The sequence below is a fragment of the Chiroxiphia lanceolata genome, chromosome 1, assembly GCF_009829145.1.
Source record: "Chiroxiphia lanceolata isolate bChiLan1 chromosome 1, bChiLan1.pri, whole genome shotgun sequence".
NCBI lineage: Eukaryota > Metazoa > Chordata > Aves > Passeriformes > Pipridae > Chiroxiphia > Chiroxiphia lanceolata.
This window is the reverse complement of record NC_045637.1, coordinates 75,145,184-75,168,829: the sequence shown is the minus strand read 5'-3', so window position 1 is coordinate 75,168,829 and position 23,646 is coordinate 75,145,184. Positions and strand designations below refer to the sequence as shown.

Sequence of the window (23,646 nt, the reverse complement as noted above, 5' to 3'; positions counted from 1 at the left end):
ATAGAGATATTTTAATCAAGACTTAGGGCAGAAGCAGAGTCTCTGAGGAAGAAATTTTTTTGTCTTGAGCTATTGTCTTTGTCTTTGAACATTGGAATGTTTCAGGAAATACCTTTTTGAATCAGGCATCTGTAGAAGAGAAGGAAATTTTAGGCATTTCTTATCATCCATCAGACTTTAGAATAGGCTAAGTCAAGGAAAATATTATGGGAAATTTGCCAGTATAGCTTCTTTCTGTCAGGTTTTAGAATATGTTTGTCTTTCTCCTTTACTGTGACAGTTGGGATCTTTTATATCTTCTACTACATTTCTACAAAGAGCAGGAGGAAAAAAAAGAAATTTTTTGGTTTACTGAATCTGAACTTTTGCCTGAATTTTAAACCACAGAATTCTTTTTTATCCACTTAGAGACCCTAAATACTGTAAGAGTATGGTTGAAATAACTAATTACAACAAGCTGAAGTCACAAGAGAGAAGCTCGCCTGTCTCAGTGAGCAGGGAACTGATTGGATCTATGAACAAAGAGGAAGCCCAGAAAAAAAACAGAGCCCTTGCTCTTTGGAAAACCCTTGTGATGGGTTAGCTAGAATGAGTGCTGACTTGATCCCACATATCCCTGATCCCTAATTGAGTCTAAGCCTTTGCAAAGGTCTTTAAGATATCATGTCTCCTTTAATTAATCTGTTTTCCTGCCTATTAATTTCAGCATATATATATATGCTTTAGGATGTTGTGATAACTGTTTAGGCAATCAGTAGACATATTCATCTTTGAGGTATTTGGCAGGTTCTGGCAGTTATTCTTGTCTTACTGTTGACTCAAGAGATTATCAACCTATTTTTAAGAATACTTACCCAGACACAAATTGTACAAAGTTTGTCAGCTAAGATAGGACAGCAACAGAAATCTATGACTTCAGATGTTTCCTATGCAGGAGAAGGGAGGGCCCATCTTTACAGAATTTCTACCTTGTTTCACTGTCTCACAGCTGAAGGATTCAGATTCATTGCAGAAAAGTTTAATGCAGCATTAGTACATAGGTGTCCTGCTGTCTAGAGCCAGTGCTGTCTCAGCCTTCAGTCACCTCCATAGTTAGAGGTTACTGAAGGAATACAGTAGGTCGTCTTTCTGCTGGAACTGATTCTTGCATATCTAAATTCTCAAGCGTGGCCAATTTCTACTTCTTCCAGTTGGGATTTTATTCCAAAAATCTACTGTAAACATATTTGTTAGTCTAACAGTCAAATGTATGTGCTAATGTGTGAATTGACTTTACAATGTGTAATAATGAGAATTACTATTTTGGATATTTTTCTCCTCTATATCTGCACCTAATATCACTTGTGATATACATAATAATTTGCAAGAATGACCAGGGCTATTGTGTGCTGTATTGTTCTGACTCTTAACTTACACCCACAGAATTCTTAGCTTATCAGAATGACTCAGTGAACGGCATGAAAGCTTATGGTTTTCGTGTTCATAGATACAATGCCAAATCTATTTTTTTTTTTTTGGCTTATCACAGTTGTTAAAGCTGGTATGTTGGAGCTGTTGACAACTGTAGGCTTTCAAATAACAACTGTTGTTTGTATATACAGGGAGAAACAGAGGTTCTCTATGGCAATCGTGCAATTATTGTAAAATACAACATTGGAGTATTTTATACATTTATTTTTTAATTAAAGCAGCTAGAAACAGGATCAACATTAATCCTTGCTTCCTTCTAACTTGATAGGAGTTATTGAAATATCATAAACAGTAAATTTAAGTTTAGGCATAAACATGCAGTTTTAGGTAAAAAAAAAGTATTCAAGTATTTTCATTTTACAGTGAGCCCCCATAATTTTGAAACAATAGGAAAAAAAGCAATTCTGATAAAAACAATAGAAATGTCTATTATTAAATGATAGCCATAATGTAATCCTTATACAGCCTATCTAAGGTAGAGGAAAGGAAGTAAAAAGTATTTATTGATGCATAATTGCTTATTGGATTATTTAAGTGATTGGTTCTTATCCAAGGCTGCTTCAGTGTCATTCGTGGTTCTTCAGGTTAGCTCAGTAACACACCGAATTTTTACAATGAATGCTTATACTGATTAATGGTTCACTGTACAGGGGGAACCTACTGAGGAGTACATGTTTCTTAATGCAAAATCTTTTTATTAAAGAAAAGTATTTGAATTTTCTGATTTCAATTACTTGATGCAGTTGCCAGTTTAGTGGCTAACCTGGTTTTTGCCATAGATTCCCAGACATTGTGGAGCTGTTTGGTTTTTTTCGTTGGTGGGTTTTAGTTTTTTTTAACCTACCTGCACTTTTTACCCATGAAAGGGTGAGATAACATTAGACTATGTAAACAGCATTAACGAAATGACTTTTTAAAGGACTATCATATACTTAAAAATCAAAGTCTGCCTCTTTAAGCAATATTCCCTTCTTTAGGCATAGGTAGTAAAAGAACGTGTTGAAACAATGGAATTTAAATTGGAAAATGAATCAGTTTACCATTGCTGCTGCTAATTTTTCAGTTCTAGATTTTTTTTTTCTGTGTTCTACATGGATTTAGTGAATGAAAGATATTTCTGATGTGGAGGAGGAAAATAAGATCACTGAAAGGCAGATGTAACTACCCCATCTGAGAAAGAGTGGCAAAATGTAACTGGAGAACTCTGCCACCAAACTGTTTTCTCCAATGACATCTTCATGACTATACTTTATTAGTTCCCTGTTTAGTAAATCCCTGCCCATAATCTATGTAAAAGTGTGCAAAATTAAACTTTTAAGTGAAACCACAGCATCTGACATAGCCATTTTCATATGCATTTTTAAATCTGTAAATATTTTGTTTCATCTAAGGATTTATTTATGGTGTATGGCTTCCTCCTCACACTTTTGCCAGTGCCAGCATGGGTCCTTCCACGGGCTGCAGGGAAACACCTGCCCCACGAGGGTCTCTCCCAGACTGTGGGGCCATCCCTGCTGGGATCTCTCCTCCCCTCTTCTCCCTCTCTGCCCTCGGGGCTCGCAGGGCTGTTTCTCACCCGGTTCCCCTCCCTCAGCCCTGGCTGCTGGGCAGTGTTTTGCCCTCCCTTGCCCAGACTTTCCCTGGGGCTCTCACCCTCCCACCCATGGCTGAGGGGCTCAGCCGTGCCCTGCACTGGAGCTGCTGGAGCCGCTGGAACCAGTTGTGTCCAGGTGGGGCAGCCCTGGATGCTCCACAGATCCAGCCCAGGGCACCTGCACCCGAGTACATGGGGAAAGGATGGTTTTGTTTGGATTTGTGGTGTTGTTGGTTTTTTCATTAAAGTGAGATAAAGTTTTTAAATGCTTTTAGAAAGAAAGGAAAAAAATAGAAAGGGTTGAAATGAAGCCAGAATTTTGCCAGCACTGTGGAGTACAGGAACCCATGAATTATTTATGTCTGACTTCCCAGTATGTTCCCAAAAGGCCGGTAGTATTTTCCCTGTTCATCTGTCTATGATCATCTAAGATTTTAATTTGATTCTCTCAGGAGCATGTATATGCTCTGACTTACAGAATCTCATCTGTGTTTTTGTGACATAGATAGGAAATACCGTTGCTGTTGTGGAAATTAAATGTAGCTGATTGACTTCTAGTAATTTCTTGTCTATGGCGTACTCTGTTAAGCTGCTTAGCTTTTATTTTTCTTCTCATACTTGCTCTAATTTTCCCATTGTTTTTAGTGCTAAGTTCCCAGGAGTCTGGTTTAAAAGGCTGTCAGCCAAGTCATTTTATGAGGGAAAAGGAAAAGAATTGGGGTTGCTTTTTTAGGGAAGGGAAGTCAGAGCAAAAGGAAAGGTACAGTGGTCATCATCAGTATGTGGGATAGTGCTTTTTTGAAGACAACTGTTGGAATAATTAGTTTTTTGTGTCCGTGCTGGATAGTACAGGAAACACTAAGCTTAAATGTATTATGTTAAATAATAAAGCAAGTTTTATACTGATAAGGCAAGTGGAGCCTGGAACAGAGTGAGATACCCAAAGGAGACTCCAGTGAGGGAGGCTGTGCAGGGCTGGTTCTGTGTATTAAATATCCAGAATGACAGGGAAAAAGACTGCCTTATCTAGAGATTTGGTAGTGGTCTAGGGGCACATAGATCCATTTCAGCCTTATTTTTTGTAGTTCTACAGTACTGGCAGTTTTAAGTCCCATTAAAATATGAGAATGTCCAATTTCTTATGATGAAGACTGAGCTAAATTAAAAGCTTATCTCTGAACAGGTGGGCTAGTGCAAATGTGAGCCCTTACTGTGTTGGTGTTTGCTGTTGAAACACTGATTCATATTGCTGATTCATGTATGATTTTTTTTTTTTAAATCTAACTACCTTCAGTATAGTAGTGTCTCTGTTGCTTGTGAAAACGGATTCTGTCTTTCCTTTCTGTATGGCATTTCTCATACAAATTTATGTCATAAAAAAGTCTTAAAGTGTATAATGTTAACGGTTCAACTGGATAACATCACACTGTAGATTCAGGGGTATTAGCCTGCTAAGTGCCATTGGCTGCAATCGTTCCCCATTGAACAATGCAGTAATAAACTGAATTCATGAGATAGATGACTGAAATTACATTCTCTGTCCAGAAGAAATATTTTAATAAGGGCACAAAGCATTCCTTTTACTATCAAGAGACATTTATTGTGGTTTTTCTATTTCTATATGAAGAGGACGTGCAGTGTGCGTTTTTATATCTTGGGTTTTTTTTTTTCTTCTTTTAAGATCTGTATTTAAAAAAAAAAACACGAAAAAACAACAAATCCTGAAAACATGTAGTGATTGCAGAATATTAGATTCTGCAACTATACTGTCCAGATTTTGAGCGTATTTGAAGCAAGTACAGTTTATTGCAGCAGCTGATTGTGTAATCAGATTTTTTTTTCCTTATAAACTGATACTTGCAAAATTGTAGATTACTAAAGCAGTTACTGAAGTGTTTTTTGGTGGAAATGAAGTGTTTAAAAAAACTTACTGAAGTTGAGTGGAGTCCTAAAACAAGTTAATAATAGCAGCAGGCAGTTGCTGCCTGTATCACGTGGATGTAATTGTTTTGAACTCACAAAAACTCTTTTTGTTGTATCACTAGCACCTTTTTGGTCACAGAGCAGCTTACCTATGGACCATGCAGCCTTGCGGCCTCTCTCAAATGCATTTCAAATATTTTGGAGAGTTTGTGCTAGGGCAAGCATTTTGTGTAGTTCTGGACTCCCAGTCTGGTTTACTTTGGGATTTACCTCCTTGGGCTAGTGCTTTTGAAACAGCCGACTCAGCAGATTCTCCCGGCTGGGGGTCAGTCAGCCCTGGGGGAGCATGGGGATGAGCTAAGAAGACAAAGGAGCTTTTTCCAGAGAGCTTCTTCGCCACTGCAGGGAAAGCAGCCCTGCAGCAGGGGAGCTACTCTTAGAAAATGCATCTGAAAGTATTTAGCAGGTGCCTCATTCACAGCTCTTGTGTTTCTTCCCGCCCCAGTGCAGTCTTGGAGAGGCAGCTCTTTGAGCCTCGTGCTGTTGTAGTTCCAGGTGTCTCCCTAGTGAGCTGCCCAGACTGGGAAGCATGGCATCCCACCACATAGAGCGAGTGTATGCGAGTGTGGTAGGACTGCTTCACGTGTCCTTACTCATGTTCCTGGATCCTATGGATGCTTTCAGACTTTATAGGCTATGGAGTTAATAGCAAGGAGTGCTACACTACAGTCTTTTCTGCAAGTATCGCTCTACAGAATGAGCTATTATGCTACAAAATCAATTATTAGGTTATTTGTGGTTTTTTTCAGGTAAATAGCCACACGAAAATGAATTTTTTTTTATTTCTATTATGATACTGCAATTATTAATTTACTAAGAAAATAAAATAACTTTCAAATGTTGTTTGAAAGTAAGGTAAAAGAATAAGTGTTTATATGTGTCTGCCTATGTGTCTTTTCTGTGGTACTTTACAAGAAAGTAACAAGTTTAATTGTATGCCACAAACTAGTTAACTTCTTATAACAGAAGCTGATTCTTTTGTTTAACAAAACAAGAAAATGTAATTCAAATTCCTTTTAGATTGGTGTATTGGAATTGTATAGAAGTTTTGTATGGTCTACTTCTGTTTGTGATAGAATGAGAGTATATCATCCGAGTTTTTAAAGATTAACTTCAAATAGTGGATGTGTCTGGAGAAAGGATATTACTAGAGCCAAAGATTCGGTATTTACCACTTTCAGTGAGATTTGCTTACAAAAATTAAGCTGTATGAAAATATGTAGCTTCTTTAATAAAAATTATATATAAACACATTCTTCAATATATAAACTAAACTAGCCTGAAATTTAGGGAGATTTTTCTTATGAAAAATAACTGGCTTTTTAATAAATTATCTGGTTTTTCATCTTTTTGTCTTGCGTTTGTATGCCCCTGTCCTGAGCTTCAGAAAGCTTTCAAAAAAGGCTACCCAGATGGACTGAATGTGTGTTCTTGGGCAGCTCTGTGGCTTCAGAGCCAAAGCTTTATAGAATGTCATCTCCCCTTCTTTTAGAGCTCTAATTTCCATGGCAGACTGATGCAGGGATGCTTGATCTGGGTATGGAATTTTATATTTGCTTTTATCATCTACCCTTTCCCACACTTTTTAGTCTGCTCACTTCTTCCAGAAAAAGTTATATTTTGTATTTTAGCAGAATAGCACCGAGGCAGGAGTTTTGCTATTGATGTGAATGGTGAGAGCTGTGCACACATGACCCCTCTGATGACATCCCTCTGAATATCCCCACTGCTCTTTAGGAGGAACATCCAGCTGGCAGCCTACAGGCCGCTTCTCTTCCACAGAATAATTCTGGCCAGCTCCCACAAGAACGTGATTTTATCCTAATGTGCCTGCACATACCCATGCAAGCTGCCTCTCTGCTCCTTTACTTCTAGAATGTGACAAGATATCTGCCTCTAGAGATGTGCCTATAGTGATATTTAAACAGAGATGCTACACTATAAATTAGCCTTCAGAAAGATAAATCATTCCACAGTCACAGCACCGTTTTGGTCTCTAAAAAGAAATGCTAGAAATGCCTTCAAGTGCTGAGATTCTCTTTCTTTTTTGTTAAGAGGTCTCAAAAATAGCTTTTGAGACTGGTGTGATGTTTTTCTCAAAAATACTCTGACAAAATGTTACCAAAATCACCTTCTAGACTGGAAGAAAGGGTTTGTTTGTTACCTAAGCTTAAAATATAATACATGTTAAATAATCATGTGAGTTAGTAAGTCAACACTAGATAATTTATTTCTCTCATGTATCATTAGTTGGTTTTCTCTTTGCAAAGCGTTTCATGATTCATTACTTTTACGATGCTGTAATTTTATGCTGCATGCTGCCACTGGAATGCTATACAAAAATCACAGCTATAAATTATTTGAATTCTTGCCAAATGTACTGATGGTGAATATTTCAGAGTAAGACTGGAAGATAATTTCATGTTTTGTTTTATAATTAATTTAGAAATAGTTTTAGTTTTAAATAAGCCATATATTCTATAATGCACAACAGAAGCATATTCTACAATTTTTTCCTTAAATGAGTGTTATTATTCTTTTATATATATGATTTCTGATATTTATCAGGTTTATAATAACAAATTCATTGTTTTATTTTTCCATAAACTGCAGAAACTATGCCTGTTCCAGAACAGCCCTCGTCTTCTGACAAGACAAGTTCCCTTAGTCCTGTGTTGAACACATCCAATGGCGATGGCTCTGAAACCGAGACAACCTCTGCCATTCTAGCTTCAGTCAAAGAACAGGTATGCAAGTGATGCATCTGCAAGCTAGAAAACAATAACATGATTTGCTGGTTTTTTTTTTTCACAAAGGTTTCATAGGTGGTACCTGAGTATTTTAGTTTACAGGTGCATATTGCAAAGAATGTTAAATATTTCTTCATATGTTAGTATACTTCTATATAAATTTAATATTATTTAATTACTGGTAATATTCTCCACTTTCACTCTTTACTGTGGATGGTGGTTTTCAGATATCTCTCCTTTTCTTGTTGGCAGTCTGAACGTGGAGTTACAGTATAAAGGCATGGCATAAAAGAGCTATAGCAAATGAATAGTTGTGGAGAAAATGTGTTATCCTAGACTTTTAAAAGGATTTACAAGAATTCTGGGATTTTAAAATTTAACATATACATGTTTTGGGGTTTTTTTGACTGTAAAACTTAATGTGAGATTATTTCAGGGCAAAGTTGGTAGTGATAGAGGCTTTCAGCTCTGGATGATTAAACTGAAAAGTATTAGAAATTTTCAAAAGAAAGGTTTTCAGAGTCATTCTCAGCTTGATGCTAATAAGACAGGTTTGGACATTTTAAAGTAAACTTTTGTGGGCTGAGTGTCAGAGATTTTGCCTAATGCCTTTTTGTACTTCAGGAGGTGGTTAACATTTCAGTTCATGAAACTAACTGGTCTCTGTTGCTATCTCATTTGGCTCAACAGCATCAACAGGTATCCCAAAGAGAGATATTAGAGATGGCTGCTTTTAGTCACCTTCCTTGATGAAGGTATCTCAATTGGTGTTCAGATTGTAAAGTAGTGACCTTTACCTGCCTATGACATTCACTGTGCCTTTAGTTAAATTAATGCATGAATTTATTTTATGATATGTAATACTACAGAAATAATAGCTATTGAATAGTAGAAATTTTATTAAAATTATGACATGGTTCTTCATGGGGTTTTTTGCTGTGTACCAGTTCTCTCTTTTAGGTGGTAAAGGTTAGTCATATTTTCTGTTCTGAAAAGAGGAATGCAAGAAAGAAATGTTGTAATACGGAGTTTTGTCTTGAGATTTATGATGTGTCATATGGATAGTGCCCATGGTTTAGATGTTGCTATGCATATTCTTTTCCATGATAATAACATTACTTGGGCATGTACTAGTGTTTCTAGTATTCTGTGTTACTGTATTACTTTATAGGAAAATAACTGCCTTGGGTGATGTTGAAAACATGTACAGGGAAGTTACATAGGTAGAAGATATATGTTAGAGTGTGTCACAACTCTGAACAGTGAGAAGCACTTCTCAGGTGTTGGGTATTGTGATGATTGCTAGTTTATGCCTGGTCATGTGTTTTGCAAATGAACCTCTCAGCCCCATAAATCAATGAATTGAGTACTAGAGGGAATCGGTGCTGAATCCATTAGATGAAAAATATTTTAAGTGGTAGAATATTAGCAAAGTTATTTCTGATTCCTGTGAACCATAGAAAAAAGGAGCCTGTAATAAAGGAGTTCTGCATTCTCTTATCACCAAGAATAGCCTAGCTAGCTAACCTAAGGTATTGCTGACTTAAAGGATAATCTCTTGAATTATTGCAGTGCAAGGTACCAGAATTTTACAGATGTTCTGTTAAGTGAACTTCTTTCTTGACAAGTATCTCTAGTCAGACCTTGTATCTTGAAGCTGGAAGACTGTATTAAGCTCAAAAATGAGACTTGATTTTTTTCTTTTAAATATTTCAATATATTTCTCAGAGTAAATGATAACTTCAGTAAATTTGACTTAATGACGCATATTTACATTCAGCCACATTCGCTACTGGGAAAGCCCTGTAACTCTAATATTAATTTATTTTATAGTAAAGATTTGAAATAAAAATAATAATAAAAAAGTACACAACAAACCCCAAACTTACTTTTGGGCTTTTTCTTTTCCCCACAATACTGTACATTTTGACGTACTTCCATTATTTAATGATCTGTTGGGAAAATTTTAAGTAAGGCTACCATCTAATTGTTCAAATGGGTAGTCCCCTGCTTTTTAGAAGGGATTGAATTGCTTTACTGTGTCATATGTGATTTTGCTCTGTGTGCCCATTTACTGTAGCCAAAGACATATCTAGAATTTTAGAAGTACAAACAGATAGAGTTATTCAAAAGTACTGCTAAAAAGGTAAATATTATTGAGTTCATAATTAAGGTATGTTTCAGCATATCAAGTATGTTACATTTTCTTCATCTGGGCTGATGCTTGGCGTTAAAAGGTTTCCTTGTACTTTTTAACTGTCTAGGAACAGTTGAGGCAACTTCATGTGTTACTTCTGAAATAACTAAAGCATTGTCTTTGAGTGATGGCAACAGAGTAAACTGTGTTATTTATGATACTGATGACTGTAAAAGGTGTTTTCAGTCTTTGGAGAGGGCAGGATATGTGGAAGGCACAGAGAAGTAGTAATAAATGTTGTATGTATTTGCTCTACTTAAATTTTCTATGTGAAACATAAATGATTTATTCAGAAAACTCGAAGTTTGCTGTGCTTAGTTTGTACACATCTCTATGCTGTCCTATTTTGAGGAACAGATTTATTTGGTTAAAAAATTTATTGAGTCAAAAAATTGTGCTTGATATGTCAAAGGTAAAGTGACATACATAATTGTAATGACTCGATCAGATGATTTAGCTACGTGCTTTTTAAGGTGAGGGTGTCTGTCAAACTAGAAATTGAAGCCTGTGTTTTGTTGTTGAGGAATTAGGTTTATTTTGTGAAATGCCATTGTGGAACACCTTGCTTTAGAGCATAAGGTATTTTATTTGTGTTTTAGCTCTGGACAAGTGTGCTGATTCGCTTTTGGGTTTCAGACTTTAGAGATGCAGTTGAGAAGTGATAGATACAGAACATGAATCCATTTTTTATCCCTTGCTGCTAACTTTCTTAAATTACCAGGCACTGCTGGGGGGAAGGTCAGAATCATATGCCATATGTCTAAGAAATCATGAGATGCCAGGCAGTGACCTTTGGCTTAGCTGTTTTCAAGTAGTTCTCATGAAAAGGAATGATTAATAACTTCTCTAAAAGTAAAAGTTTTGTTTTGGGGTTTTTCTTGGTGTTGTTTTTGTTTGTTTGGGTTTTTTTAGACACTATCAACTTCTGTAAAGAGAAATCATCAACTAGTGTTAAACCAATAAACACATTTCAATTTTCCATGCTTTATAAAACGTACAAAGAAAGATTTTTTTTATTTCTTGTGATATACTGGCAGACACATTTGGCCCATTGGTTCATAGATTTTAGAAAACATAAGGCTATTTCTGTTTCTGCTTTGTCATCTGTTTTTGTATCTGTAAATATGGGAAAAAATTTTCAACACAAAAGTGAGGTATCAGCACTCTAATTTGTGAGGACATATGTGATAGATACAACTACTTCTGCCAAAAGGATGATGTGTTTCTGATAGGGAATTTCCACCTGTGAAAGAAAATTCTGAATGCATTTGTTAAAAAGCATGCTGGAATGAGAGCTATTGATGATGCTGTTTTGAAGGTAGAAATAGCTGCTGGGGAACCTTTTGAGTAAATATGTATTGAAGCTGATGCTTTTCCTAGAAGTCTCCAGACATAAATGGTTCACAGTACTTTGGTTCTTGGCATACAGAAACTACTCCCTTGGAAGCTGAGGAGGATTGTAATGACCTAGCACAGGCTTGTTTTGGCAGTTTTTTGGGTTTTTTTAAAACACTTGCAAAACATGAGATAAATTAATTTCCTAAATGTGAGATCCATCTTGAAGTATGGACATATATTCAACTATATTCAACTATATTCAATTCAGAAATTGTATCATACATTTGTTATTGGTTCTTTGGGACTCTAGATTCTTTAGCATCTTAGCAGTGACCTGTTTCAGAGAACAGCTTTCCCTTTCAGAAAACTTTTGCAAAGAACAGGTTGTGCAATGTTTAATATTTCTTTTGAATCCTTTTATATATACCTATTTCAAATAAAGATACTTGTTTCCGGTTGCATGTTTTCATTTCTTTTTTTCCTCTCCAGAAAAAAATTTAGACTTCAAGATTTTTTGAATATTTTTTAACACTGTTTAAATAAGTAATGTGTTCTTTAAATCATATTGTTGATTCCGGAGAAATAGACTTTGGCTATTTTGTTGCTGGTGGTTTTTGATTTTGAGTTTTGGGGGATTTTTTTGGCTTTATAAGACTTGTATTTTTTTCTAAAGTTACTTATGTTACTTTTAAATATGTACTGGTTTTTTCCATTAGAAAGCTAGTTGTTTGTCAAGAAATTGCGACTTGAAATAACACTAAAAATCACATTCAGGGCAGTAATTACTAAGGGTTGTAATGCATTAGTATTAAATACTGGTAGTATAACTGACTTTCTACGTTAGGTGTTAGTACTCTTTGGACACAGGGTTATGTATGCCATGCACATCTTATATATGTAGATGTAAGTAAAACTGCAGATAGACATGGCTGTAGAAGTTGGAAAATTAATTTTCTTGGGTTTTTTTTTGCTCTGTCAGATTGTTTTCCCTATGTCTTTATATCATGACTGAAGTTTTAGAAAAAAATCACCAAGATGGATGTTTCAATTCAGACAATTTTTTTTGAGGCTTTAAGTCCAGAAGAGACTTGTGAAATAAATCATCTAGTCTGACCAGCAGGACATGACATTTCATACAGTCATCCAAGTATTGGGCCCCAAGTCTGATTACAGAATTGACATATGCACTCTTTTCCCAAATATAATTCATACCATATTATAATACATATATTCATCAAAATAAAATCCCATTCTTGCACTGTAGGAACCAGTAATTACTCTAGTAACATTAAGTATTTGGCAGGTTTTCTAAATAGGTTCAATTATGATATATTCATGTCTTGCTTCCCTTCAAACAGCAGGCTCTATTTCTGCCTTTAAAAGTTTTAGCAACTCTATTTCAAACCCATGCTAATTATATTCTATCAATATATATTTCTTTCATAATCTCTCTAAGTATCATGCCAATATATTCACTTCCTTAGTTATCAAACTCCCTTTTTTCCAATCAGGCTTTAAAATATTCCCAAGAGATATTCCTCTTCTGTTTTCATTAATATATTGATTTTAGACAAGAATTAGACTTGGCTGTTTGATGTGCTTTGAGTAAGACAAGTCTATACAGTGGATACCATGCTGCTAAGTGCTGGATGGACCAACTCATTATTGAAATACAAAGCTTTGGAGTACAGCTAGTGCTTCTCAAATACATCCTTGAGGTGATGGGTATTGCTTTTGAGATGTACAATCCCAGTACTGGAAATGGCAAGTTGAGTGGAGAAGTTTTGAAGAGTGCCATCACAGTGGCTAGAGAAGAAGGAAATAATTTAATATACTATATATACTATATAATTTAATGTAATATATTTAATAATTTAATTTAGTCTGGGACTGGTTTCACACAGCTCTTTGGAGTAGCCATGAGTGTATTCATGTTATGCTTCTGAGGAAACAGCAGTTAACAAGACAAGCCTATTGAGAGCCCTGTATCTTTTAAGTCATGATGAAGGTGTAGTAGCCATATTAGTTGCAGTATGAACAAACTATAAATTATTTCATTGATAAAAGGATATGGTGATAATCCAAAATATATACCTTTGGGATTGTTTGAAATGAACTGGCAGTGGAAAGGCTCCTGTGAAGATTTAGTCTGATAGAAGAGTATTGAGGTGATATGTCTTCCCAGCAAAACCATCTTTGAAGAGAGGGAAGAAAATGCTAATTATCAGAATAAAATTAGAATTAAACATGATGCTATTTTGACTTACAATAATGTTAAAAAATTAGTATTTCAAAGCCAAGAATTTCAGAGAGGCAGGATAGAATGCCACTTAGCGACAGTTCAGTCTAATGCTAATTTAAAGCAGTAATAAAGACCATCACAAAGAAAGGCAAAATATCCTTTCTTATCATGTATCCAGTATATGAACACACTTCTGGTGATCCTCAAGTGCTTCTGCCTTATTTTTTTGCCATTAGAGGAAGGATTTCAAACTTGAAATAAAGATACCCTATGCAAATAATCATACCGATCTCACAGTCAATAGAATTTAAATTAAATATATTAAATTTCTAACATTTTAACATATTACATTTATAACTTCTAAAGATCATTGCTTACTTTCTCTCTCTTCTATTATTCGTTGAGGCTTTTTTAAACATAAAATGTTTTCTCTCCTAAACCCAACTCTTTTAACCAGCGATAGTGGAAGAGATTCTTAATTTCACCTTAAAGTCATTTGATCTAACTGAGCTTAAAATACTTAGAAGGGGCGTGTCAAGTTGTGCCTTTTTCTGTACTGATACATCTCTCTCTTGTACTGACAAAGAAGTACTTATGCAGCCACGTGGGGAATGCTGTAGGGGAGATGAGCAAGTAAAAAATATGAAAAGAGGAGATGGCAGATTTGTGCTATGGAAGGTCAAGTATATTGTATATATATTTCCTTTTTGATGAAGGGCAGTTGGATCAATGTGCCAACTTGTTTTCAAGTATTGGGCTTTTTAACACAGCTGCTGTAAACATATACTTCAAAGCATGATTCAGAAAGTGCAACATAACATGCCTACAGGGGAGTAGAAGGTTGGGGGGTGTCTCCCCCAACTCTGCCCCTCTTCCTTGTCTAAAAGCAAGTCGCAGTCTTTATGTTCCTGAGACTTAGCTATCAAACCTGTTTTCAGTATTTTTCTCTTTCTATGCTTGAATTAAGTAATATCCATCAACAGTAATTTTCATTTGCATAGAAAAAGTTTTAGGCTTTGATTTCCATGGCTTACAAAACCAGCATACCGGTTCTACAGAGAAAATAAAGTGCAGTTAAAAGACCAAACTATGAATGCTTCAGTTAGTTTCAGTTGTTTTTGTTTCTTCTGTCTTCTCTGGAAACGAAAGTAAACCATTAAAAGCACTTTCTATATTCCATAGTGACCCTTTTGCTTTAAGTTGTCTTGCCGTACTTTTTATGCAGCTTGCTCTTACAACTTCCATTTTAAAAGGGATTTTTCATGCAGATTTAATTTTTGTATTTTTTTAGCATATTTGGTGCCTTTTATGGAATTTTGAAAACTTGACTACTTCTATTGTGTTTGCCCATCAGTTTCTGTGTATTTTCTCACGTGATGACATTTTCTACTCTGGATACTTTTGCTGCTAAATGAAAGTACAAGTTCCTGGGCATAGTTAAAATCTTGTGTATTTCTAGACTAAACTATTTCAGGGGTAGTTGAATGTAATGCATGCTGTGTTTTGATAAGTTACAATTCTGTTTATCCCCATACATGAATACTAGAACCCAGCAAATGCTACACTAAGTTTAAACTTAAGTCTGACCCTGAGTTAAGGTACATTACTACCCAAATAATCTTAACTTAGGCTGGGAGTTACATAGTTATGATAATGATAAATCAGTTTAGAATCACACAGTAAATTGATTTTAGCATGTGGAGCATATACTTCTCTTTTTTTCTTCCTCTGTGGTGAAAATGCATTTTTCTGACATTTTTGGTGTCAGAAATTTATTCTATAGTTGCTTCTGATGAGAACATTTCCAGTGTAAAAGGATAAAAGGCCAGCAAAGAACAATATTCTTTAAAAAAAGGATTTGAAAATTCATAATAAAGTTCTAGACAAATTAACTGCTTAATTCATAATTCTTTCCCTCAATGTTAACATTGCATTTTTAGGTAGAACATCACTAACTTGGTTTTGGAAGAAGGCTTTACAGCTATAACCTCTAACATGTTTAACTGTGAAGCCAGACTTTTTGTGTGGGTTCCTTGCTACTCTTTATACATGCATTTATTTTTTTTTTTTCTATGCAAAGAGCAAATCCAAGTCATGTGGTCCAAAGAGATTTTTCTCCTTTTTATTTTTGTTAAGAGATTTCATTTTAATTTTTTTTACGTGGTAGATATGCTGAGATAATAGCAGCTGAAGTTTTGAAATATCTTTTCTAGGATATTACTTTTTATTGTTGAGACTTTATCAAGAGTACAGTGCTCTTTGACCATAACATTTTAGATATTCCACATGTGGAGGACTTTTTAATATATAGTACAAAGTTCAATTAATTTGACATTACTTGCAGTTACAGGGGATTTTGACTTAGCACAGTGACACAACAGTACACTCAAATCACAATTGAATTAGAAATTACAGTTAGTGGAGTAAAGCAATTGCACCATACAATTGACACAATATAAATGTGAATTATCTAAATTATGCTGAGCATCCTCTAGTCACCAGAAAGGAATGTTTGTTGAAGTCAGATGAAGGCCACAATCCTTTTCAGGTCTCTTCTGTTTGTTGTTTGTTTGTTTGTTTTTGTGGGTTTGTGCTTTGCTTTTTTGTTTTGTTTTTGCTTTATTGGGCATCACCATATGTATTCTCTCCACGCTGGCCTGGGTGAGTTAGTTATAGCCATGGCGTCTCCAGGGCCAAGTTGGTGCACCAGCTCTTTTCCCTTCATGCCTGTACTATGCTACTCTGCCTTTACTCTTGAAGGCCACTGTATCTCATTATGTTAGTGGCATTAAATACTTTGCTCTGCACAATATGACTGCTTGATACTTCTATCTCCTGATCTATCATGTTGTAACAAATTGGCTGGAGGTAGCTGCTCCATTACAAATGTTGCTGTTACAGCTAAACCAAGTAAAACAAAGCTGCAGGCAGATGAAGGAAAAGCTCAGACAGTTAAAGCCTGGCAAGGCTCAGTCCTGAGGTCTTGCAGACTTGATACAAAGCTGAGACGTTACTTGGTTCATTAAGTGCTCCATATAATTCATATAAAGCTATCCTGCAAGATCCCCAGTGGGGGACCTTATTCCTTCCTCGATCACTCTCTGAATTCAATAGAGCGAGCTGTCCTGTGTGCCTGAAGCTCGAGATTAGCAACCGCTGAGAAGGGAGGCTGGTCTCCCAGGAGGTGTATCCCCTCTCACTCAACCCTCTTGCCTGGAGTCTGTGCTGTTGCATTGTGAGTTCACTGTGGGTGGAATGACAGCAGGCAAAGTCATTTACTGGGGGCATGGCTGGGCTCTGCAGAAAAGCATAAAACAATAATCTAAATACCTATTACCATTTTATGAGTGAAATATACTTTGACTAGATTTATAGAATCATAATTTATAAGCAGATCCAGTACATATAGAAGTTATGCTATTTTAACCAGAAGCTAAAACAAGCTAAAACTAACTTAACCCTTAAAACTAGCTTTATTTTGCTCTGGCTCTTCATTTCTTTCATTCAGGGACAGGCAGTTAAGCAAAAGGGTAGAAATACTTTGCTGATGTAGTCAGTTTGTCTAAAACAAAGGCACCCTTGGGTTTCCCTTGGCAAGGAGATGAGTTTGGCTTCCTTTTCAACAGTTGTGATCAATCATGTCATTATTCTCCCCTGAGCCTTCAGGTCATGTATCCTCTATTTATCTCTTTAGAGCATTCCTTCATTGTGAGCATGTAAGATGCTGTGTGGGGTGGGGGTGTCTTTGATCTGTCATAGCTCTTTGTCCCCTTATTTTACACCACATGCTACGAAATCTTTGTTTTTTGGTGTGCAGAAATTTACCTTTTGGGGTAATAATAACTTGAGACATCCACTTTTATAAGTGAAAACCTGCCACTGGTTATCTACTTCACAGCTTATGGAGTAATACTTCTATTTCTATTAGTATTCCCTCAGTTTCTTCAGTCTGGATTGTGACATAGCAAATAGCTGCTTGTAGTCTGTTTCCTTAATTGCTTCAAAATGTGAGCCGTACTTCTCAAATTTCATCTCTGTTCCTTTAGTTGCCTCATTTATTTTTCCTGGAGTCCTCAAAAAGCATTATTCTTTACATTTTTCAGACAGTCCCATATCTCATGCATTACTAGTACTTGTCTGTGCTAAGCTTTCCTTCCTTGGATATCTAGCGCCCTCCGACATAATGATCTGACTAATCCAGAATGACATTTTGCTGCTTAGTGGTATTCCATCACTCTAACCTGCAATTCATGTTGCAGTGTTATCCCATGGTCATGATTATCCATCTACCCCAACAGTAACACAGTGAAATTAAGTGCTTGACTGTGTAAATAAGATTTAAATTGAGCCTTTTGTATACCATTACCAGCCTCTTTGTTTAGGAAATCTTTTAGTTTATGTTCACATTGCTAGGCAATTTTCAACAAATTTTTTCAGTGAAAAATACAAAAAAAAGCATAATGGAAAAAGTTTCTGACTTTATCACTTCTGTGCACTTCCTAATATTCAGAGTCTTGATGTAAATAGATAGATTTAAGAATTGTACTGTATGTTGCCTTGAAACTGGTGAATGTTTTTTTCACCCCATCTGAATCCAGCAGAGTAACACGTCTTGGTAAAATCCTCTTTGTATTTTTAGTGTATTATTATTTTCTGAAGTACCTCTTTGCTTTAGATTTTACAATTGGTATCCCTGGAAGATACTATTTTTCTTTTTCAATGTAGTTTTAGATTTTTTTCCTTTTTTTTTTTTTCCTGTACATAGTTAGGCCCATCTTTGTTCGCCTCTCTGTCAATCTAGGTCATTAGTTGAAGCTTTTGTTGACAGACCTCTTGAGGGTAAGTACAACTGATGCTATAAATAGGCCTGATTCTTCATACTAAGTCAGCAGATTCACTTGAAGATTCTCAGTTTTCTACTAGGTCTGATGAAATGGAAGATCTACTGCATTCTTCTGTCAGTCAATAGCTTAATAATTTTTAGTGAATTAATATCTTCAAAACTATGACATTGCAGAATTTAGTAATTTTGAATTAATACAGGATTACTAATTTTGTTTAGAAGAGTAAAATGGACTCCTTAAACAATCTCTGTTTTTATTTTATTTTTTAAAATCTGTATTTTTATTTCACAAAGCAGTACTTGCACATAAAAACCTGTTCCAACACATTTTTTGCTGTTCTATTTGTTCCAGGTCACAGTGAATAGAGGGTACCGTTTCTCTTACCATATGTTTTCAGTGGCCTGTGCTGTGGAAATAGATGATTCTTTGGATTAGTTTTTTGTTTGTTAGTGTACCACAAATGGTGGCAGGGACCAACTAAACAGTATTCATTCTTATCACAGAGTAAGGTAGTTGCCTGGTACAACTCCAAGATGCTGTTCTACTGGCTAAAGATTTTCAGGCATGTAAAAACCTGGGGTAGGTTTTGTTTTCTGTATGGTTACAACCACAGGAAGGCAGTTAGGCGCAGCTCTGTCTGCAACATGTGCATTGACACCTTTCTGAAACCTTTATCGTTATGTATGATGCTTCAGCTGCAAAAAAACCCCAGCATTACTTCCTGCTTTCACATTCTCTAGCAATCTTTAAAGGCTTATATAAGCAGTGAATGAATTCTTGAGATTAAGTTAGCAACATAGTTTCATCCTATGCCCTTTCTTTGTGCACAACAAATGTATTGTGAAACCAGGTACAACACTGGGTAAATAGCTCTGTCTCTGGGTGTACCACTGTGATACATATTGGGATGGAAAAACAATGTAAAAAGTCACTTAACAGTGACTTCTCCGTGCTTCAGTCTGTCAAGATTTGTAAGGACTCCACAGCCTATATGCAGCACCAGCATACCCTTTAGAGGTTTGTCATGCTGAGATTACATGACAGACTGTAGAACATGAACAGTTGTCCATAAGAAATTTCATAGTGAGGTTTGACGCAGTGCCTGTTTGCTGATTCTGAATGAGCAGTGCTGCTGTTGCTGTACTGTTGCCTGCCAAATTCACTGTCATACATAGAAATATAAATTAATTGATAGCATATGCCACAGTGATGTCTACCTAAATGTAGAAGAGCTAAGCCATGGTAATGGCTTAAAAGAATATCCTTTTTTCTTTAGTAATACGTGAATATTTAAAGGCTGATGGTAAGTCTGCTAAGCACTTTCCATTTAATTTTAGAGAAGTGAACTACAGTTTATTCCTCAAATGTGTAAAAAGGTAAAAAGAAATGAAGAACTACTTTCTGCACCAGTTGTGTTTGGGTGATACGCAACTATATTCCCATATTTGGCATGAGAAATTGTCCAATACTTAAAATCTTGCTAGATTGTTTCAGCGTGTGTGAGAGAGAGCGAGCGCCATTGCCACTGTAAGGTAGTTTTAGTGCACCTTGCTTTACTAAAGCCATACCTAATTGCATTTCCTTAATGTGTTGGGAATGAAAGGATTTAAAGAAATCTGTTTGGTTGTCATCAGTTTAGTCTAAAGAGAAACCAGTGTGTTTCCTCTTCTTTTCATCTTTTTATCTAGGATGAGATTCATGTGAAGATCTTGGTTTTCCCCACCACATATAGTTTAGCTTCTGATTTTGTTGTGTTGACAAATGTGCCTACTACCTCTCAGTTTATCTGTGGTCATGCAAAGAGCAACATTATGGTTTCTTACACTAAATTGGAATAGTATGTTGTGTCCCTTTTATTGTTGTTGCCTTTTATTAAGCAAGGTAAGCTGTTAATTTGTAGTTATAATGCAAGATTTGTAGGCATAGTTAATATCTTTTACAAGGCCAACAGTTAAAGGGAAAAAACATGCAAGCTTTTCTGTGAGTCTAACTTAGGCACCTTAATATTTACCCTTTTAATTTTTTCACCGTTAAAAGTTTCTCTAATAGCATATGCACCTTCTCATTACAAGCCTTCCCTGATGTGAAGATGTCACATGATGATAGATGTTAATGTTCTTCTGGTTCATTTGGTAGAGTATTTAAAAAAATATATATATTGTGTTTCCATGAATCTTATGTTGTTCAGATACATGGGCATCATTGATGTCCCTGCCCTGCTTGCACAGTTCATGCCTGTATGAGTACAATGGCTCCTTTGAGTGTAGCAGTGCATATGTATGCATACAGAGAAGTAAAGTCTTTTAATAAAATAATATTAATTTGTATCTCTTCTGTTCAGCATTTTAGAGATTTGTGAAGATTTCTGCTTTGTGGCACTTAAATTTGAATGGTTTTTTTTTATTGACTTTCTTGATTCCTAATCAGTATTAATAATCTCCATTACTTGAAAATGGAAAAACAGGCATAGAGGTTGTTGAAACTCTCATCAGTGATTGTGGTGAGGGATGAATGGACTGACTTAAGAAAAGCATGAATCTTCAGGTTAACATTGAAAAGGATTTTGTTAACATTGACAAAGATGCACAAGTTACTCAAAGTAAAATAATTTTGATTTTAATTTGAATATTCTTCACATAGTCCTTCCTAGTTGAGTGTGTTTATTCTTAGCATTTGTTTTCTCAGTATGTACTTGAAAGATTCATCAGATGGTGGCATCAGTGTGTCCTTGTAGTAGTGGTGTAACCCTGCCTTTTTTCTCTGGAGTCCAAGATTATAAAATGGATAATAAAATAATAATAATATAATGCATAATAAAATGCCATGCAAACTTCAAAATGTTTCTGTTCATTACTGAAAAGCACAGTATAGGAAAGCTTACTTCAATTCCATTCACTTTAATAAGGGGATTAAAAAGTACATAATCAGCTGTATTTTTTTTTTTTTAATGACAGTGTAGTTGCTCTATAGCAGGAAAAAACTCATTGTTTTCCTTTCTTGTTCTGCTAAGTTTGCTGAGACTTTTCGGAAGTTTTTTATCTACTTTCCCTACTGGATGAAAGTTTCAACATGCAATGCCTTATGTCAGTGAAGAAAAAGCTTACACCATTACTTCAAAGAATATAGAATTTGATTCCTAACCTTAGGCCTATTCTGGTCTTCAGGTTGAATGCAATTCTGCTGTAGTGCTTCATATAGTAACTTTAATTTCTCCTTCATTATTTCCGGTGGAAGCAAATTGAAATCAGGAAGGCCAAAGCCTATTTGGAGCTGAAGTTGAGGGTTTAAAATAATAGGAAAGGATGCCGGAAGTATTTTCCTGAGGGTACTCAGGGAAATGTGTGTCCATGGGTGAATGCTGGAGGCAATCTAATGCTGGATAACATAGAAAAAGCAGAAATTTTCTATGTTTTGTTCAGCTGTTCCCAGACAAGGGAAAGTAACATGGAAGAGACACAGGACTGTTTTGGGAAAATGGATGTATTCAGCTTTTTGGAGCTCTATGCCAAGATTGACATGAGTTCATTCAGGTAATAGGATTGCAAGGCAGCTGTCATCCAAGCAGAAAAATTGTAATGACGGAAAGTCCTGAGAAATAGAAGAAGACTAACGTTATATCAGTCTTTGCCAAAATAAGGAGAACAGTACAGGTCAGTGTTAGTCTCCAGGAAGACCATTGAACACATTGTCTTGACACTTGTTTCTAGACAGGGCAAGAGTGTGAATAGCAAGGGTAAACACAGATTTATGAAGTGCAGTCAGCATCTTGCTAATCTGAATGCCTTCTAGGATGAAACATTTGACTGTGAATGAGGGGAGCATATGTGATATGGTATAACTGTAACTTTATTAAAACTTCTGATGCCTTTTCCCACACTGATGTCAACAGTAAGCTGAGGAAGCAGAGACTGGGTATTGAGTGGGCTGAAAATTGGCTGTACTACTGTACTGAAAGGGTAGTAATAAATAGCTCAACCAGTTAACAGACAGTCAGAAGTGAAATACCTCAAGGGTTGATTCTGGTACTCCTCCTATTCAATTCTGCAGTGACTTGGATGACAGAACTGAACAGAATGCTCCCTCAGCAAATTTATGAATGATACTCAATTAGAGTGATGCTTGGAAAGCCAAATTAAGCTTAAATCTTAAATTATCCTGAGACCTTGAATGACCTGAGGACTTAGCCAATAGGAAACTCGTATTTAAACGAGAGCAGACTAAAATTCTACATCTGAAGTGAAATAACACCATGGCTGGGAAGCACCTGGCTGAGTCACAACCCTGCTGAAAAGGACCTGTGATTATTAAGAATGTCAAGCTGAATAGGAGCCAGTGGTGTGATTTCACTGCAGACAAAACTATCTGTGTACTGATACACTAGAAGGAAGGAGGAACGTGGCTAGCAGACTGAAGGAAGCTGTTAACACCTGTACTTGGAGTTGGCAGAGCTGCTTCTTGGACAACTGTATGTCATTTTGGTAACCTTCAATACAGAGGAATGTCGAGAAACTGGAAGTAATCCAGTGGGGGGATACTAAACTCGTCAGAGGCCTAGACCACATGATGTGATAGGAGAGGTTAAGGAGCTGGGATTTTTAGGGAGCTGGGTCAGGTGAAGAGGAGGTTAAGGGTTAACCTTAGGTTAGCCCACAATAACATCAAAAAGTGTGACAAAGATAATGGTACCAAACTTCTTTCAGTGGTGGTATATAGTTTAGCAGGGGGCAATAGCCATAAATTGTAGCTTGAGGAGTTCAGACTGGACACAGGAAATTGTTTTTCATGGAGACGATACCATTGTAATGGAAGAGGTGATCAGAAAGGCTATTTGATCTTTTCCAGTCAATAAATCCTGATCTGGTGTTGGAAATGATCATATTTTTTAGTGGGAGGTGAGACTAAGTCACTTCCAGCCAAAATTTCTGTGGTTCTATAATGATTCTATGATGATGTACAATTTTACTGAAATTATAATTTATAACTTTGTATGTAGACCATGGAAAATATAATTTGAGAGAGAATAGTGTGGCTTAAAATTTTCCCCCTTGTGATTAATTACCTTTTAATGCTTTAAAAATAAGGTAGAAACTGAGGATAGTTGATTATTGAAGAATAATTGCATTACTTTTCTAAGTTTATATAAAGTGGTGAGCAATGAAATAGATCAGACAACAGAACTGGTGGATGAAGGGGAAAACTAGCTAACACAGAGCGGAATATTGGAAAAT

At 36.0% G+C, this 23,646-nt stretch overlaps 1 protein-coding gene across 11 annotated transcripts in view; it reads left to right on the top strand.

Moving 5' to 3' along the window:
- CTNND2 (catenin delta 2) overlaps nucleotides 1-23,646 on the top strand; it is a 629,184-nt gene that overhangs the window by 110,747 nt on the left and 494,791 nt on the right. For all 11 annotated transcript variants that reach the window (XR_004356187.1, XM_032683409.1, XM_032683400.1 and 8 more), the window contains exon 2: nucleotides 7,661-7,794. Coding sequence is in view for 10 of the 11 variants with exons in the window: in XM_032683409.1 (XP_032539300.1) it covers nucleotides 7,661-7,794 (134 nt within the window). In the remaining variant the exon portion in view is untranslated. The remainder of the gene's footprint in view (nucleotides 1-7,660; nucleotides 7,795-23,646) is intronic.